This window comes from Leuciscus leuciscus, assembly GCF_965113295.1.
Source record: "Leuciscus leuciscus genome assembly, chromosome: 4".
NCBI classification, from domain to species: Eukaryota; Metazoa; Chordata; class Actinopteri; order Cypriniformes; family Leuciscidae; genus Leuciscus; species Leuciscus leuciscus.
The window spans coordinates 44,068,550-44,087,918 of record NC_138728.1 but is presented as its reverse complement, the minus strand read 5'-3'; the positions used below and the strand labels follow the sequence as shown (position 1 = coordinate 44,087,918).

Sequence of the window (19,369 nt, the reverse complement as noted above, 5' to 3'; positions counted from 1 at the left end):
AGGCCTGCATGTATTTGCTCAAAAATACAGTAATATTGTGAAATATTATTACAATTTAAAATGATAGTTTTCTATTTGAATATACTTTAAAATGTAATTATTTCTGTGATGCAAAGCTGAATTTTCATCAGCCATTACTCGGTCTTCAGTGTCACATGATCCTTCAGAAATCATTACTACCATTCAAAAGTTTTGGGTTCAGTAATATTTTCTTTCTTTCTTTCTTTCTTTTTGAAAGAAAGTAATACTTTTACTTTCATCCAGTTTTGGAAAGTTTGTTTAGTCTTGCCCCTTACCCCTGAAAATAACAAGTGATGTGTACTTACCAAACACAAACTGGAGAAGGCTTTGCCATGGAGTTTATTTTCTGCAGCAATGCAGAGTGATCCTGCGATAATGTACTGAGAGGAGAGAGAAAGGATTCTTCTGTTAGAATATTTAGCTTGTGTTAGAAAAGACAGAACTGTACTTAAGTTGTATATTGTTTGCTTACGATGAGAGATCCCCAATAAGGAATACCACTCAAGACAAAGATGGAAAATGAATTGACTGTAGCCACGATTTCCAACAGGAGAATCAGCAGGCCGATCATTATCTGGACAGTCTGAGGAAGACCAGAAAACAGGTTCTTATTGCAGGGGAATAGTGACTCACAGTTATTAGCTGAGCAGGGTTGCCAGATCTGCACAACAGTTTGTTAATGTTTGTACTACTGGTTTTTTGGATTTTTTCCGTACCTTTCCTCCTTCACACGTATAAAAATAAATTTTATTGAAAGATTTCTCACCCCAAGTGCTTTTGGTTGGCCTTTCAGGAAAGCCTGAAGTCCTCGAGGAGCTGAAGCTGTCTGTGGCACATTAACAGTCACTGGAGCCGTTTGTCCTGGGGCCTGAAACTGGATGATCAGCGTCGACGAGTTTGTGGGAATGACGGTACTAGACATTCTTCTTTCTGAATCTGAAATTGATCTGTACAAAATAATAAAGACATGTAAAAACATGTGAATAATAAGAATATAAAATAGATGTTCATAAATAATCTTACCGGTGTATTTATTAAAATATTATATGTTCATATTTATTATTATTATAATCATCTTCATATTCTGGAAACACTTATGAATGCAGTTGTGTCACAGAATTATTGGTAACTCGAATAACTCTTCACAGATATTATATTACAAACATCTCGTTTAAACTGATCTACAGCTGTCACCATCTCACAGGTGGGACATTTGCCAGTATATATTGAAAACAATAATATTGTGACGAACTGGAAGTTGTCACCAAAAATGGTTGTGCTGTCCACAGGAGGGCGATGTTGTCAAAGAGAGTTGTGAGTATAAAAGCAAAAACTTTGTAAAAACCTAAAGTAATACTGACAAACTATTTATCATTTGAAAGCTTACAATCTCTAGTTTTCATATTTGGTGACTGTTTTTCAAAAATAAATTACAGAGGAGCAGTAATTTATCAAATTGCAACAAGAATATTTCATTCTCATTAGGCGTGTTCAGGCCTTTATTTTGAAATAGCGATGAACATGAAAAATCATGAAAGATTAGTAAAAACCTCAGTTTGTTTTCATGGCAAAAGTTCAAAAGGTAACACCAATTAAATTTTATGAGGAAAAAAAGGTCTGAAAATGTTTTAAATATACAGAAAAAAATTATAGATTCTCGATTTGGTATGTAGTGTTGAGCTGTAATGCACATACAGGTTTTTTTATTGCTTTACTTTATAGGTTGAATACAAATCAAATACTGCCAAACCGCCCATATTACTTCTGGATAGGATGACTACTTCATACATTTTATGAAAATTATGGAAATATATGGTTAAGATGAGATCACTCAAACCATATATGGAAATGGACGCACCCTTATATGGTCAGTAATAGAGCTTGGATGTCATCTAGTGAAAAAGTGTGTTACTGCGCCCAAACAAAATCTTACTGAAAACTATTTTTTGAGATATCAACCAAAGTTTGGATCACAACTTGTTCAGATTTTCGACTTTGATTTTCTTGCAGTTTTAGAGTAAAACATATTTTGTAAAATATATATTTTATATAAAATATAAATAATATATTTTAAGATTGTACATTTTAATATACTCAAACTTGCCCTAGTGCCCTACTGCCGTTATAAATCCATACATTAAAATGAATCAACTAAATAAAGTAAATGCTTCAGTCGGTTTTTGCTGTGTGTTTTTATAGTTCACTCCTCTGAGATAACGCATTCTGTGGTGTAATACTGTTTCCCAGAATGAAAGTTAAAGTGGGTGGAGCTCAGATGGTTAGGAGGGGTGGCAAAGCTACACAGGAAATCAAGCCTGACGCACTACTGTAATATAATCTCTTTTCACAATAACAATAATATTAAATTAAATCTTACTTAATTTGTCTTTGTTGTATTTTATATAATCTGTATGCTGGTTTGGAAACAGACTAGTAAATATTGTACAAAACATTTGGCATAACAATAATAAGCACAGTCAAAACCATTAATCTTACCTTATTTGGAACAAATTTGGCCCAATAATCAGTAGTTCAAGACTTCTAAAAAATAGAGAAAAATAGAGAACGAATTGACTTGCTTGTTTTTGGATTGTAAAAAACAAAACATTTTGCATCATACTGTATCATTTGTGTTAGTTATGGGCATATAAGCCGGATTCATTACCTTTAGTATGCTGTTAAAAACGAAGTGAGGAAGCTGGATCTTCCAGACAAAAGAAAACACAGGGCTAAAAAAAAACACGACTAGAAGAGGGAAAACAAGGAGCACTTGAGAAACATTAGGGTGGGAAACAGTAGAAGAACTACAAAGACCAAGTAAAAGACTACAAAAGGACAGGAAATCATGAAAAATACAAAATACAAGACACTAAACAAAAGACCTAACACTAGTGCATCACAGACTCAACTCATCATAAGGTATCCCTGAGAGTTAAACATCTGACAATCTAAAACCATACTATCACACACAAGCAGGAGATGAGACAGATATTCACTGAGCTGAGGCCTCATTTATAAAGCTTTCTGTAGATTTCATACTAAAAGTCTGCGTACACACATTTTTTTCAGATTTATAAAACCATGCATGCCAGAACCTGCTCAAAAATCCCAGTCAGCGGAAGATTGTGTGTACATGCATCTCAATCCCCGTCCCCTCCCCGAAATAACCATACATGGAGTAATCCCCTTACAGTGCCCAGTTTCACTACCTGTATCATTTCCATTCATATTTCCATCCACATGATACCATGTTTAACACCATCAAAGGTACTACAAGACTATAAATGCCATTTGTGCCATACATATTGCATTGCTAAAAATCATCCAATATCCTTGCTATGTTTTAGAATAAATCCATAAAAAAAATCCATAAAAAATAAATTGAATAAAATACTTCTCAAATAACGTTTTTAGAATAGAGTTGATTCATTCATTTCCACAGGCCAAATAGTATTTTAATTGTTTTAAACAATTCAAATCAAAATGTATGCAGTTTTGTTAATAAGGTGAACATATCTTTTAGGATGTTTATAGGCTATTTTTAGTGGAAATAGATAGGCTTACTTATTTATTGCAGTGTGAATATAAATGTCTGACTATTATACATGTAATAATACAATAGATACAAATGTTTCACATATAATGCTCTAAATTATTCCAATGCAAGCATTAAGTGTCCTGGCCGCTAGGGAATCCTGGAGAATGATGTATTGAGGGAATCCCAGCTCTGCAGCACAGCAGTGATATAAAGTTAAGAAAACTAAACAACCGAGAGAAATATATGTCTACTACCTCAGATTTAACGTTTTATCTATACATCAGCATCGGTGAATAACATTATAATCTCGTTCATGGTAGAGAAAGCTGCTTACATGTGCAAAACTCTTAAATGTAAATACAGCTTTTCCATATATATACATATATATATATATATATATATATACTGGCCCTGATAATCATCACAAATACTTACCGCTTGCTCCATTTCTGTAAATCGTTTTTATGAATTAATGACTCTCTCACCGTTGCTCTATAGTTTTCTTTGTCAACAGCTGCTTGCACCCCCTGCTGGTGAGGTCGACTAACAGCTATGGAGATTATCAATCGGCAATCCATTGATATTCCTGCCGTTCCCGGATGTCAAATGTTGAATTTTCTGTTGAATTTGAACCACTGAATTTGTGGAAGTGAATTTGTAAAGCAAAATAACATGGACCGAAAATTGCCTGTCGAATATTATAGGTTGGAAATGAAATCTGAAAGGTGAATATGAATTATTGAATTTTTAATAATGAAAACGTGTGTGAAATGTTTTGAATTGAAATATTCACAGCTTAAATATACAACCATGTTGAATTTCAGCCCATAAAAATATAAAATTCCACAAAGTAGTTATTTTCAACAAAATTTTAGACGATTAATTTTAAAGGTATTGTAACACGTTCAAAATGCTGCTGTGTTATGGATAAAGATATGAAGAGTTCAATGCAAAAATCCATCTGACATGTTTTCTTTTAAAGGGGTGATGACATGAGAAACCAAATTTGCCTCGATCTTTTGGCATATAAGAGATCTTTAAAGAACGCTCCCTTTCCAATGGCCCAAGCTGTCAATCATACGAGTTTATCGTTTATCTTCACACGAGCGCGAGTTTATCTGGGCACTTGCCAAAACTCGTTATGAAATCAATGACGCTGTTACACAGCACAACAAAGCTCTTACTGTATTACATCTTGTTTTACATTGTTATTTGGTCAAAGCATTCGTGAGAGTGCAGAAATTGCGTTGCAATGATGAGATCACTTCATTCACACGATCAACAGACTGTCATCTGCTCAATGCTCATCACTGCAACCTTTCATTTGATGGAATAGATCTAAATATAATGATTTAATCAATACTTTTCACGATTCGTTAATCTCGATAGCTGTAATAGTAAACATTTTGTAAAAGTATTTGATAGATTTCCACATGTAATGCTGGCTATTTCATATGCAAAGATGTCAGCCAATCACAGCAGTCTGCATTTACACTGAAGTCTCAAAGCAGACAATTTATTGCGGAAAATTAATGACAAAATCAAACGAGTGCACAAATGATGCTGGCGCGCACGCTAAATTGCTTCCGCGAGAGGATTACAGATCTACGTGCAAGGAAACGGGAACTCGCGACCTCATTTCAAATCCTACGCGCGCGCGCATGACATCTCTGCACGCAATATAAGCCTGCGCGCTCGGACATGTCTCACAGCACGCACATGATCATTCCCCACGCTCTCGATCTGCTCTCACCTGCTGCTTTGCTCGCTCGGACACTTTTATTTTTGGCAGTCGAGGGACGGGGCTTACTTTTTTTCTAACCTCAAATGTTATTGGTTACTTCCACTTTTCCGGAAGTGATTGGACGCCTGTGATTTTCAATCAAGAGTGGCTAAGACACAACCCAGAGAGCTGTTAATAACAATAATCAAGATTCGGCAAGAAAGATGGATAATCAAAGAGAGGTACAGTGATTGCCAAATTAAAATGTTATTTTGACCCATTATGTTTTGTATTACTTGTTTGAAAACATTGTAAATGTGCAGATTAGCTGACCATAGTAAGACACGATTTCTGTTCAGTATTCTATGAAGCCAGTTAACTAACTAGCTTGCAGCTAACCACAACAGTCATAATATTACTATGCTTTATGTATGTAGTAGTTGTAAAAAAAAAAAACTTTCTGAAATATTTGCAAATTTAGTGCATTGATTCTTTATCATAAAGCAAATAAATAGACTAGTAACAAGAAACTTCTTGTTCCCAGTACTTTTAGATTAACAGTGTAACAGTGGAATAATTACAATACTATTTTAGACTATATACATGTGGTTTTCTTGCTACTTTGTTCTCAAAGTTGGGGCTAATGATGCTTTCTCTATTAATTTACATAAGGCCGAGCTGCAGAATGCTGCCAGGCATGTTATGTCCCTTTTACGCAGTACCCTATCTAGTGTGTTGTAAGGGTGGAATTCCTGCAGTGATTCAAGCTGCAAGAACTGCCGAATGACTAAAGAAACGTTATTGGCAAGATGGTAGAAAACTGCACATTTCTTGTCTATACCACCCACTGCCACTTATACCAACGACGGAAATAAGTGCAGTTACAATAGCTTAATATTTGTGGGAGAGCGTTGCTATAGATAGTGACGATATTGTATTGCAATATGTAGCACTTCAAAGTCAATATCAAATCAAAACTAGTTAGCACATTAGTTGCAATTGAAAAGGTTTAATGACAAATTATGGTTATGGTTACACTTAAAATAGTTACAAAATATATGTATGAGATGATGATAACTTATATTATTAATTGTACCCAGCATATATGAAAAATGTTACCTGAGAGAGAGATAGAGAAACAAAGAAAAGAGGAGGCAAAAGGAGAGAGCCCCAAGAATAAGAAGAGAGCCCCCAAGAAAGGGACCCAGAGAAGAAGAGAGCCAGAGCATCAAAGAGACAGAGCAACAGTTACAATCTTCTTTTATCCTTTTCCTTGACCATGTGACTAAAACCCAACTGTGAGACATTCAAACCGACCAATCAGATAAATACACTTCCACCACTGTACTAAAGGTGTGACAATTCATCGACCCCCCAAAGTACAAACATTTGGCCTGCATGCCTAGATCACCATCAGCCCCTCTGAGCCTTTAGGAACTCCAAATGGTCTTTGTGGTAGAAAGAGGGGGTAGAAAAACAGTCAAGCAAATATCTTTGTTCATTTAAAATATCTTGGATTATTTTCAATTCTACAGTGTCAAGCTCACCATCACAGATGGGTAAGTTAATTGTGTTGTGTGTCATTTCATTGAATTAAACATTGCACACCTATCTTATAGGGGTGTAACGATATTCGAACCGAACCGAAAAACCGCGATACACCACCCACGATACGAATCGCGATACTCTCATGGCGTACCGAACACGCCCGCCCCGCCCCCTGCTGCCCCGCCCCCTGCTGTCCCGGCTCATTGGACCTCATGTCTTATGTGTACACAACGAATACAGCGTTGCCTAACCACCATTAACCACATTTAATCGCAATAAGCTCAGTGTTTTGTTACATTCGATAATAAGCAAGGTGTAATCTTTCAAATTCTGTCTATTTGATGACGAAATTCAAACATTAAATGTCGTTTTGGCGCTCTTTGATGTGGCGTGACAGATCACCGTAGGCTACTAGGCTCCTCATTTCAAGCGGCAGCGCGGAGCGCGAGTAAACGCGATTCTCTTCCTCAGTTACAGAATAAACATGAATAGACACCTGAAGGTATGTTGAAAGATACAGTATACTTACTGAAAGGCATCATAACTCGTGTAATCGCTCAGTCAGTGTTTCAACAGCGGAAATATGTCAATAAAACGCTTCTTTTTTCACATAGCTTTATTTACCTCAGGCAAGTCATTCAGTGTCCACAGCTTGTTGGTTTGCTAAGGAAATGAACTCTTTCACTAAATAAATGCACTATATTAGCCTATATATTATATTTTACTTAACCTGTTAATGACATCTTGATTATTTTATGTATGTTTAAAATATCTGTCATGAAAATGACAGCAACTGTGTAAATTATTATATTTCAATAATAAATTAGAGTAAAAACATATGTTAATGTAAAAACTGCCTTATGTGCAGTTTACATGTTTTCATACAATTTGTTACTTGAGTGTTGATTATTATTATATCTAAAAATAAATAGCAACTGAATTTAGGCTAAAAGTCTTGGCTCTGTTGTTAAGCTTTAATGTTATAGTAATGTGCAAGTAAGGGCTCCTATATAGTTTACAGCATTAGCAGATAATTCGTTTTATCCTTGCGAAACGTTTACTTGTAATTGAATTAATTTAAAGACAAGGACACAATTTGTTAATTAAATTATCTGTTTAAAAACAAAAACAATTTTAGCTTTCTAAACCCCCCACTCCACCTAAATGAACCGAACCGAACCGAACCGAGACGTCAAAACCGTGGGACGTACCGAACCGTCAGTTTTGTGTATCGTTACACCCCTACTATCTTACATGTAATGTAATTAATAATAATTATAATTCGTTACATTTATATAGCGCTTTTTCTGAGACCTCAAAGCGCTTTACATAGAAGGGGGGAATCTCCTCAACCACCACCAATGTGCAGCATCCACTTGGATGATGCGACGGCAGCTATATTGCGCCAGAACGCTCACAACACACCAGCTTACTGGTGGAGAGGAGACAGTGATGAAGCCAATCAGTATATGAGGATGATTAGGAGGCCATGATAGACAGAGGCCAAGGGGCAAATTTGGCCAGGATGCCGGGGTTACACCCCTACTCTTTTTCGAAGGACATCCTGGGATTTTTAATGACCACAGAGAGTCAGGACCTTGGTTTAACGTCTCATCCGAAGGACGGTGCTCTTTTGGCAGTATAGTGTCCCCGTCACTATACTGGGGCATTAGGACCCACACAGACCACAGGGTGAGCGCCCCCTGCTGGCCTCACTAATAATAATAATAATAATAATACGTTTTATTTGTATTGCACTTTACACGTGAAGAACACATCTCAAAGTGCTACATGTGCACAGGTAAAAACACTGAACATAAAAACAGTCAAAAACAGCAAGAAACTAAATTATATTAAGAAAATGCAATACAAAATAAGTGAGTCTTTAAATTATTTTTAAAAACCTCAATAGATTGTGGCGCCCTTAGGTGGTTGGGGAGGGTATTCCACAGACGAGGCGCAGCCACCTGGAAGGCCCTATCTCCCATAGTGCGGAGTTTGGACTTGGGGACCTGGAGTTGGTGGCTATCAGAGGAACGGAGATGTCGGGTTGGGTTTTGCCTATTGATGAGGTCTTTGAGGTACACTGGTGCGCTACCGTAGACACACTGATAGGTCAGGAGACAGATATTATACTCAATCCTGAACCTAACAGGAAGCCAGTGAAGTTTATGTAGGATGGGTGTGATGTGCTCAGATTTACGCACCCTCATCAGGACCCTTGCAGCGCAATTTTGAATGTACTGCAGTCTCTGCAGGCTACTGCCAGGGATCCCGATGAGGAGTGCATTGCAGTAGTCGAGCCTGGAGGAGACAAAGGCATGAACCAGCTTCTCTGAATCGGAAAGGGAGAGGGAGGGGCGGAGTTTAGAGATGTTCCGGAGATGAAAGAATGCAGTCTTACAGATAAGTTGGATGTGGGTGTTAAATGATAGGTGGGGGTCAAATCGAACCCCCAGGTTTGTAATAGAGGATGTGAGAGAAATGTCATGGCCAGCAAATGAATAAACGGTCAGGGTGGAGGATCGGAGTTGGTGTGGGGTCCCAATGAGGAGACCTTCAGTTTTAAAGCTGTTTAGCTGAAGGAAGTTGTCAGTCATCCATGACTTTGTCTCCTCCAGGCAGGCAGTTAGAGTGTGGAGTGATGATGCAGGGGATGTGGGGTCCAACCTGACATAGAGCTGAGTATCATCAGCATAGCAGTGGAAAGCAACTCCATGCCTGCTTATGATGTGGCCCAGGGGGAGCATATAAATGGAGAAAAGGGTGGGGCCGAGGACCGAACCCTGAGGCACTCCACATGTGACTGTGTGGGGCCTCGACCTGGCTCCCCCCAGGGCCACATACTCAACTCTATCAGTCAGGTAGGACTGAAACCACTGAAGTGCTGTATGTGAGATGCCGATGAAGTGTTGCAGACGGTGGAGGAGGATGGCATGGTCAACAGTGTCGAAGGCAGCTGAGAGGTCCAAGAGCAGGAGGAGGGATGGAGAGCCCTGGTCAGCGGCCACAAGCAGATCGTTTGTGACCCTGACCAGGGCTGTCTCTGTACTATGGGCGCAGCGGAAACCAGACTGGAATTTTTCATAGAGACTATGTGAGTGAAGGTGATTGTGGATTTGGGTGACAATGACTTTTTCAATGACTTTGGAGAGAAATGGGAGGTTAGAAATGGGCCGGTAATTTGATAAAACATCTGGATCGAGGGAGGGTTTCTTAAGTCGAGGATTGATAAGGGCAGTTTTCAAAGAGATTGGAAGATGGCCAGATTGCAGGGAAGAGTTTATAATGGTGGTGATGAGAGGGCTTAGGAAAGTCATATTTGATTTGATCAAAGCAGTGGGAAGGGGGTCCAGTGAGCACGTTGAGGGTCTCATGCTGTGTATGAGAGTCTCAACCTGTCTGTGTGTGGGGAGAATGAAATCAGAGAATGTTGGTGCTGAGGTTAAGGGGATGGATGGAATGACATTGCTGGGTGTTAGGTTAGAACGGATGGTAATTATTTTTGTGGTGAAAGAATCAAGGAATTTATTGCACTGATCGTCTGTACTGTTTTTTTTGCCTCAAGATCGGTGGACTGAGAAGATGATTTATTGTTTTAAAGAGCTGTTTTGAATTTCCTGGATTATTGTTAATGATGTTGGAATAATATTGTGACCGTGCCTGACTGAGTAATTTGGAGTATGATCTTTGGTGCTCTCTATAAGCAGTTTTATGGACAGTCAGCCCAGAGGCAACGTAACGCCTCTCAAGGACCCTCCCAGCCGCCTTCTGTCTATGCAGCGCACCAGTGTACCACGGGGCAGAGCGTATAAATGTTACAGTCCGTGTCTTGAGGGGTGCATGGGCATCAAGTATCTCTTGCAATCCGGTATTGTAATGATCGACAAGTGCGTCAGGAGAAGAGTGATTGGCGGATATGGCCAGGTTTTGTAGGTCGTAAGACAGATGTTCAGGGTTAATTTCTTTTGTTTTGCGAAAGCAGATTTTATGTTTAGGCTTATTGAGTGAAGTCAGGAATGAAAAGTCTAATGATATGGCATTATGATCAGATATGCCTAAATCATGTACATGAACATTGATAACAGGAAAATTTGTTATAATAAGGTCCAGTGTGTTCCCTTTTGTATGGGTAGGGACTGTCACGAGTTGTCTGAGATTGATTGTATCAAGAAGTTGTAATAGTTCTGTAGTATATTGACTAGTGGGAGAATTAACATGGATATTAAAGTCTCCAAGAATTGCCACATTGTTTGATGTGGTGCACACTGACAGGAGTAGCTCAGTTAATTCTGAAATGAAACGTGGGTGTGGTTTAGGTGGCCGGTATATGAGGATGGTTGTAAGTGGGATGGATTTTTCGCACGTAAAAGCCAAGCATTCAAATGATGACAGCTTTGGCAATGTCACAGGGGACAGGTGCAAATCAGAGCGATGAATAACCGCCAAACCCCCTCCACGTCCATTACCCCTGGCTTTTTCCAGATATGTATAGCCAGAGGGGCACGCTTCATTTAGTGCAGAATACACTTCTGATTTGTGCCAGGTCTCAGTGAGACACATAAAATCAATCTTCTGATCAAATATATAGTTGTGGATAAAAGATGACTTATTGGTAAGTGATTGGCAGTTTAACAGTTCCATTTTAATCATTGAAGATGGAATCCACTTTACCAGAGAGCGCAGCACAGAATGGTCCACTCCACGTTTCCCCGGGCGCGCAGTGCGGGGTTCCTCCAGCAGGGGGCCTGGGTGTGGTCGGTTATGGTTTTTTAGACCTAAACCATGAGCGCTCTGATAACGCATCCGATGACGTTGTTGGTGTGCGCCGCTAGAAGCAGTGCACAGGCTTGGAATTGAGCTCTCGGAGATGCTCTCGGAGTAAACAAAACGCCGCCGCGACCCTCTATGGACGTAGCGAGGTCGGCGAAGAATGCCCAATTGCTTGAGAGCAAAGATGTTTGATGGGGCAAGACGAGTGTTAAGTTCCAAGATTTGGTTCGGCAGGTACCGGAGCATGGTGGATGGAAGAGTCGCTGTCATGCTACAGTTAGCAGCTGTCCATGGATCCGGCAAACGTGAATGAATGATGGCTATGCACACCAGGACAAGTGGCAGTGCCCGTAGTAACCCAGGGGACAAGTGTGGCATACGTTGGAGGTGAGGGGAGCCCATGCGGACTATAGAAGATTTGGTTTCAGGACAGTATCTGTTGGTAGCAGCCGGTTAGCCTAGCCACGGACCAATGCAGCTCAATAGGCGAGAAAGCTTCAGCCAGCTACTATACTATGAACTGTCCGAGGATCCACGCCATCAATATGTTCGATTTACTGAAACCAATCCGACTGACAAGATCCCCAGCTATATCACAAGGTGATGAACAGCTCCAGATCGCTCACCACTCCAGCAGTAAGGGCAGCTCCAGGTAAGAAGTGTCAGAGCCTAGATGTTTTTAATATCCAAACAAAGCTGGACAAAGCTCAATGTCTGTTATCAGTAGAACAGATAAGTTTCACAGAATAGTCATAGCAGTTTTAGCAGGCTGAGAAGCGGCGAACACACGACGCCAGCGTCCTCTCACACCCGCGAAAACTGTTCTTCAGAAGTAAAGGAGGGAATACACTAACACCTCTTCCAGCAGCAACCTGGTTTTTCCCAGGAGGTCTCCCATCCAGGTACTAACCAGGCTCAGCCCTGCTTAGCTTCAGTGGGCAACCAGTCTTGGGCTACAGGGTGATATGGCTGCTGGCATGTATCTATATCTTTGAATACAATGGCTGCTGGCATGTATCTGTATCTGATGTAATGTATCTTACTGGAATGTAATGATTGCCATTGGCCATAATAATATTGCTTTGAGTAGTATAGGCACAAAGGCTTCAGTTTTGCATACAGTTTTGAATGGTTTCAACAGATGAAGGGCAGGTTCAGAGAGAGCAGGTCACAGCAGGCAGGATGATACAGGGTCAGGCAAACCCTGGCAACAGGTTGCAGTCTGCATTGAGACCACAGCGGACCCTTAGTGTTGTTGCATCAGGAAATTCAGTGGACCAGAGTATGGCCAGGTTTGGATCTATCAAATAATCCAATTTTATAGTTCACATTATCAGACCTGCCAACCTGTATGGATTTTGCGTAGCGGATACGCGCGCACACAGAGAGAGAAGATCATTGTAAAATGAAAATTGATGGGCTAAGTTTAAATTTTGTTCTCGCTTGTTTTTTTTTTGTCAAAAAGCAGTTTGTATTATCCATCCCTGCTTTTAAAATTTGTTAAATGACCGACGTTTTACTGTTAACACAGCCCTCATTATATGTCGGATTCGGAACTTATACTTTATATTAGTTTTAGAATAAGTGATTCGTTATGCTATTATTGGACTCTTGTCTATTCATTGTCAACTAGTTTCTATAAATATGTTTGTATTGGCTAACATTTATTCAGCTAATGCATGTCCTGTTTAATATGTGCAATTGTGGCAGAGTGGGGGATGCGAGAGCAAAGCTAGACAGCAAGGAAGTTCACATTAAATAAACTGATAAGATTTTCAATGTAGCCAACTACGCCACCTCGGGACTCTCACCCAAGGATATACTCAGACAACACAGGTTCGTTTCTTCACAAAGAGGACTGAGACGGTTCTGACAATTAAAAAAAAATTTATTACAAAAATCTTCTCACATTGAAAAACACATTCACTAATAAATACCTTCCAAACATTTACCTCTTAATTACCTACATGTTAATACAAAAAGGCAGGCATTTAAAATAAAAGAAAAAAAAAGAAAAGAAAAGAAAAGAAAGAAAAACAAAAAAACAAAGACTAGGGGTTAATCGAAGACACTAACAGGAGAAAGAATCTCTGACCCACCTTGTAAGTAATCACTCACTACACCCACACGTTAGTGTCCCACACTACAAAGGCAATGAAACAAATCCACACTCAAGTGTGTTTAACACTACACCCCAAATGGAGGTGGGCCAAATTACCCCCCCTTCAGATGTCCCAGAGAGAACCCACTTAAGTTACAGATTCCATAAAAATAAATAGACAAAACAAATTTATAAGGGAGACAAAAACAGCAGCGTAGTTTGGGTCCGTGTATCCTGCTGATTACAGATGCACTTACACGGCTCCGAGCTGGAAGCACGCCGTTAGGCACGCCCCCCCAACTGCATCAGGACAACGTATATAAAATGACCGCATGCTGCAACATGCCCTCACTGCACTGTAGCAACTGAGATTGGACAAATAAGCGACCCAAACTACACAACTCCATCAGGAAAAGGCAGAAAAAGGGACAGCAAGAGAGTAACCAGAAACAGCTAAACACAAACTCTGCTATGGGTGTCTTGTAGGGGTGTCGCAATATACCGGTATTGACGATAATCGTGATATTCAAAGCATGAAATATCGACATCGTGTTAATTTAGAGCAATACAATATACCGGTATTGGCGATATTGGCGTTTTCTAGACGCAGCGCTCGTCCGCGCCCGCGCAGCTAGAGTGAAGTAAGCTGAGCTCGCCAGTATTAACAACAGAGTTCTTCGGCTTCAAAGAAAACAGCACCTTAGAGGTGGTCGCACACCGGACGAGAAGCGCAGCGCCACGTCTTTAAAATTCGAACACATTCTGTATGAGTGTACACACACCGGACGAGAAGCACAGCGCGGTTCTATTCGGCGTCTGTCCGCGGCGCCCAGCAACGGCTCAGGACCTTGTTCAAAATCCTGCCGCGACACAGAGCGCAGAAAAAAGTGTTCAGATCACAGACTCAGCAACTATTGTATTTAATTGTACAGTATAATCATAACATAGTACAGACATTATCTCAATTCCATAATGTCCTTAAACATAATGATATTGCTGGCCATAAACTGAGAAAGTGCGTGTCCGGTGTGCAATACCTCGAGTTGTCATAGACGCGACGCGGCTATTATTTTACTAGTCATCATGGAATGGGAAACGTGACATTAACTGTTAACAGGGGGTTTCTGTGTTCATATATTTAATAAAGGGTGATTATTAAAATTAAGAACCCCGTTTTCTTTACTCATCTTATTTTTGTATTTGTATTTGCACTTGATTTTTTTATTCAAATCTGCTATCTGCATGACTTTATTGGCGCCAGTGCAACAACAGGTTTAAGAGCTTTTCAGTTCTTCAGGAAACCTTCAGACAGTGTTTGGCTTCAGTTTGAAACCAGATAAACTTCACATGCTTGTCTTCCTTCACAAAAATTTGCCATAGATTGAGTACCCCCCCCATAGATTCTATAGATATCGCGATATATCGATATCGTGAATTCTTTTGGCCACAATAACCGTGGTGTGAAAAATCTAACATCGTGACAGCCCTAGTGTCTTGCTTTTATTATAAGTGCAATCATGATAATGATTAACCAGCCGGTTTCTGACACAGCTGAGTCTATGGGGAGATTATTCCCATTCTCCACCAGGGGGAGTAACGGAGGGAAATACCCAATCTGCTACACAATGTTTAAAAGACAGCACGTCACAAATAGAAGCCCTTTTCCCAGTGAGATTTAGTATCATATTTGGATATTGGAAAATAAATTAATTAGCCTATCTTAAAGGGGGGGTGAAATGCTCATTTTCACTCAATCTCCTGTTAATCTTGAGTACCTATAGAGTAGTATTGCATCCTTCATATCTCCAAAAAGTCTTTAGTCTTATTATATTTATAAAAGAAAGATAGGCTGTACCGAGTCTTTCCGGAAAAAAACGAGCGGCTGAAGGCGGGCCGTGTGGGCGGAGCTAAAGCTGTGCTAACGCGCCGAGCTAACTTAGTAACAACACACAGAGACATTTGAAGCAGTTTTACTCACCGCCCGGTTCCAACCACGACCGCGAACCTTTATCTTTGTGACTGCTCGATCCTTAAGCATTAGACGATCTACAAATCCGTCGATCTGGGCTTTGTTTATAAAACAATCATCGTCGAAATGCAGGGAACAAACAGTCTTGCACAACCTCCGTTGATGCTCTGGAAAAACAAACTCCATCCACTGGTCCCTTAGCACTGGGTTCTTTGGGAATCTGTGCAGGGTTGTCTTGCCCTGGCAACCAAAAACACACTTCTTTGGTGACATTGACTTCCCTAAAGCCGAGCATAGCGCTTTGATGGGCGTACTGCTTTCGCTCTCTCGCTCTGGTCTACGGTTGCCCGGAGGAGTACCCTTAGGACCCGTATAAGGAAATTCCGCTACATCTGACGTCACAATTGCCCATACTTGAAAAAAACTTTCCGAAACTTGTGACAAACCGGAAGGAGCATTTTTGGAACAGAAATACTCCTTCAAACGTACAATAAAATTTTTGAAACTTTGTCCATGTTTAGCATGGGAATCCAACTCTTTAACAGTGTAAAAAACTCAGTATGCATGAAATAGCATTTCACCCCCCCTTTAATTGTACACAATGTTCCTATGTTTTTATCTTTTTTTATCTTGTTTTTTTACTGTGTTCTAGGGGTTTCTTAATTTTAGACTAGTTGACCAGCACACATTGTATGCAATGCAATTATATAATGCATGTGTGTCGTCATCCAAACCGCCCATACAATATAAAGGGACCCTTTTTGAAATTACTGTTCATTTAGCCAGTCTTGTTTTAATAAAGCTTGAAGTGTTTAATTCCTCCAGATATCTAAACTATTGTTGGAGATATATACAAAAATGGACTCATTGGAGGGAGCCTGGACGCTCTATAAAGCTGTTGGTAAGATAACTTGGTTGATATTTGATTAAGATTTATTGTGACTTCAACTTTACACATCACTAGACTGGTTTGTTACTTTAAGTGGCATCTCTGCTAAAAGTGAGATAGCTTGTCTTAGTTTGTTTACATTGGCTATCAATGTTAGAGTGAAATAGAATATTCATTAATTTCTGAAACATTTATTTGATATAAATAGCTGATAATGGCTTCTGGGGCCTCATTTATAAAACTTTGCGTAGGATTTGCGTCAGAAGTGGCGTACGGATGAAACATAGGACGTGCGTACGCACAGAAATATTCGGATTTATAAAACCGTGCGCACGCATGTCCTACGCAGTTTTCCCTTAATAAATCACAATCAATTCTAAATGTAGCGCAGCTTTTGCGGCTTCATGTCACGCCCATAGTTGCCCATAAATAGTCCGTGAAACGCCCAGAATTAATATTCATCGATTGCGAAATCATGGCAAACACAGAGAGGAAAACCAAGAAACGTAACTTCACTCACGTCATTACGCATTGTGATGGCATCATGGGATTTTATTACCATCCATTTGATTGCATCTGACAAGCTACAGATGTGTTATGAGGATGAATTGCATAACATGCCAATATTATTGCAGAACATATTTCACTTTTCTTTTTGCAAATATGTGTTAATTAGAATTTCTGTTGTAATCTTCGTTTGCTTTTGTTTGTTTCACACTACAGATCGATCAAACGGGTGTTCGTGAAGGCTGTTAATTGTAAGACTTGCTTTGTGAAGTCTTCATGTTATTATGAGAGGCAGTATTGCCATTTCTTTTACACAACGGTCTACAGTTTCACACACTTTCACGTGTTTCTTCCATCTGCCGACGGTGTCGCCATTTCTCATTTCACCCGTTTTTGTACGTACGCCTGGGTCAGACCTTGCGTGAAGGACCGCACATTTTCCCGTCAAGTTTGCTTTTTATAAATACCAATTATTGCGTAGAGAGCGGCGTACGCCTTCTTTTGTGCGTACGCAACGTTTATAAATGAGGCCCCTGGGGCCTCATTTATAAAACTTTGCGTAGGATTTGCGTCAGAAGTGGCGTACGGATGAAACATAGGACGTGCGTACACACAGAAATATTCGGATTTATAAAACCGTGCGCACGCACATCCTACGCAGTTTTCCCTTAATAAATCACAATCAATTCTAAATGTAGCGCAGCTTTTCAGCTTCATGTCACGCCCATAGTTGCCCATAAATAGTCCGTGAAACGCCCACAAGTTAATATTCATCGATTGCGAAATCATGGCAAACACAGAGGAAAACCAAGAAACGTAACTTCACTCACGTCATTACGCCTTGTGACGGCATCATGGCATTTTATTACCATCCATTTGATTGCATCTGACAAGCTACAGATGTGTTATGAGGATGAATTGCATAACATGCCAATATTATTGCAGAACATATTTCACTTTTCATTTTGCAAATATGTGTTAATTTGCATTTCTGTTGTAATTTTCGTTTGCTTTTGTTTGTTTACACTGCAGATCGATCAAACGGGTGTTCGTGTAGGCTGTTAATTGTAAGACTCGCTAAGTCTTCATGTTATTTATGAGAGGCAGTATTGCCATTTCTTTTACAGTTTCTACAGTTTCACACACTTTCACGTGTTTCCTCATTCTGCCGACGGTGTCGCCATTTCTCATTTCACCCGTTTTTGTGCGTACGCCTGGGTCAGACCTTGCGTGAAGGACCGCACATTTTCCCGTCAAGTTTGCTTTTTATAAATACGAATTATTGCGTAGAGAGCGGCGTACACCTTCTTTTGTGCGTACGCAACGTTTATAAATGAGGCCCCTGATCTTTTTCACTCAGGTGGATCAGGTCAGCGAAAGCTGAACACTGTTGTGCTGGAAGCTGAAGGATACACAGGGTCCTATCTCATCAAAACTGCAGGAGGAAAGGGCTGTCTGAATATCATGCCTCTACAGAATACTCTAGACATATCTCCTTTACTGTACTCTGCAAAAGAGTTTGAGAAAATGCAGAAAGCATGATGCGCTAAATGTCTCACAGATATGCCTGTTCAGCTGCTGGCTGTGTATGTCCAGAAGTGCGAGACAGACATGTGTATCGACATCAGTGATTGTGAATCAGTAAACTCAGTTTCATTTTTTAAAATATTTTTTTCATTTCACTCATAGTAAATAAAATATGAAGTAAAATTTACAATTGTCAAAATTTTTTAATTAACATTTCATTTGTTACAGGAGCCTAGAGATTACTCGCTGTGTAAAGAAGTGCCTTCCATTTCCACAAAAGAGGATGATCATGCCAATGTAGGTTGTTCAGTGTCATGCATATAAATGAATAATGTATAATTCCCCCTTTAATAATTGATTTAACATGGTTAACACATCAGACACAAGTCAGATTGACTGTAAGTCTACTACTTTTTTAATTGGTACAAGACAATTATTTTGTGTTACTCTTATTAATGCAACCATGTCTGATAACTGATTTACATAAAAGGACCCTAGAAGTGCCATCTACTTCCTCAAGAATTGATAGTTTTATTGGGAATGTAAGGAGTCATTTAAATTAAAAATTATTAAGTGATTTCTCACATTGAATCATATATTTTACATTTGTTTACATCCACAGTTAGGGGATGAGTTGGATTCTTCTTCAGCAGTGATTGATGTCAAGGTAAGACCAATGCATGCAGGCAGGGTTGCCAACTTTGGGACTTTGGCTGGAGTGAGACTCTGTAAAACTTCAGTGGCAACCTGAACCCTAATTTAAAAAATGTCAG

General features: G+C 39.7%; 1 protein-coding gene across 13 annotated transcripts in view; it reads right to left on the bottom strand.

The window, feature by feature from the left end:
• LOC309496088 (membrane-spanning 4-domains subfamily A member 12-like) overlaps positions 1-19,369 on the bottom strand; it is a 77,428-nt gene that overhangs the window by 45,865 nt on the left and 12,194 nt on the right. For 2 of the 13 annotated variants that reach the window (XM_082166054.1, XM_082166052.1), the window contains exon 3: positions 327-401. The exons of 4 other annotated variants lie outside the window; for them this stretch is intronic. In XM_082166054.1, the coding sequence (XP_082022180.1) occupies positions 327-401 (75 nt within the window). Of the gene's footprint in view, positions 1-326; positions 402-493; positions 605-787; positions 969-2,514; positions 2,563-2,686; positions 2,827-19,369 lie in introns of those variants that run through there. 7 more of the 13 variants (XM_082166049.1, XM_082166055.1, XM_082166050.1 and 4 more) reach the window with 7 other exon arrangements.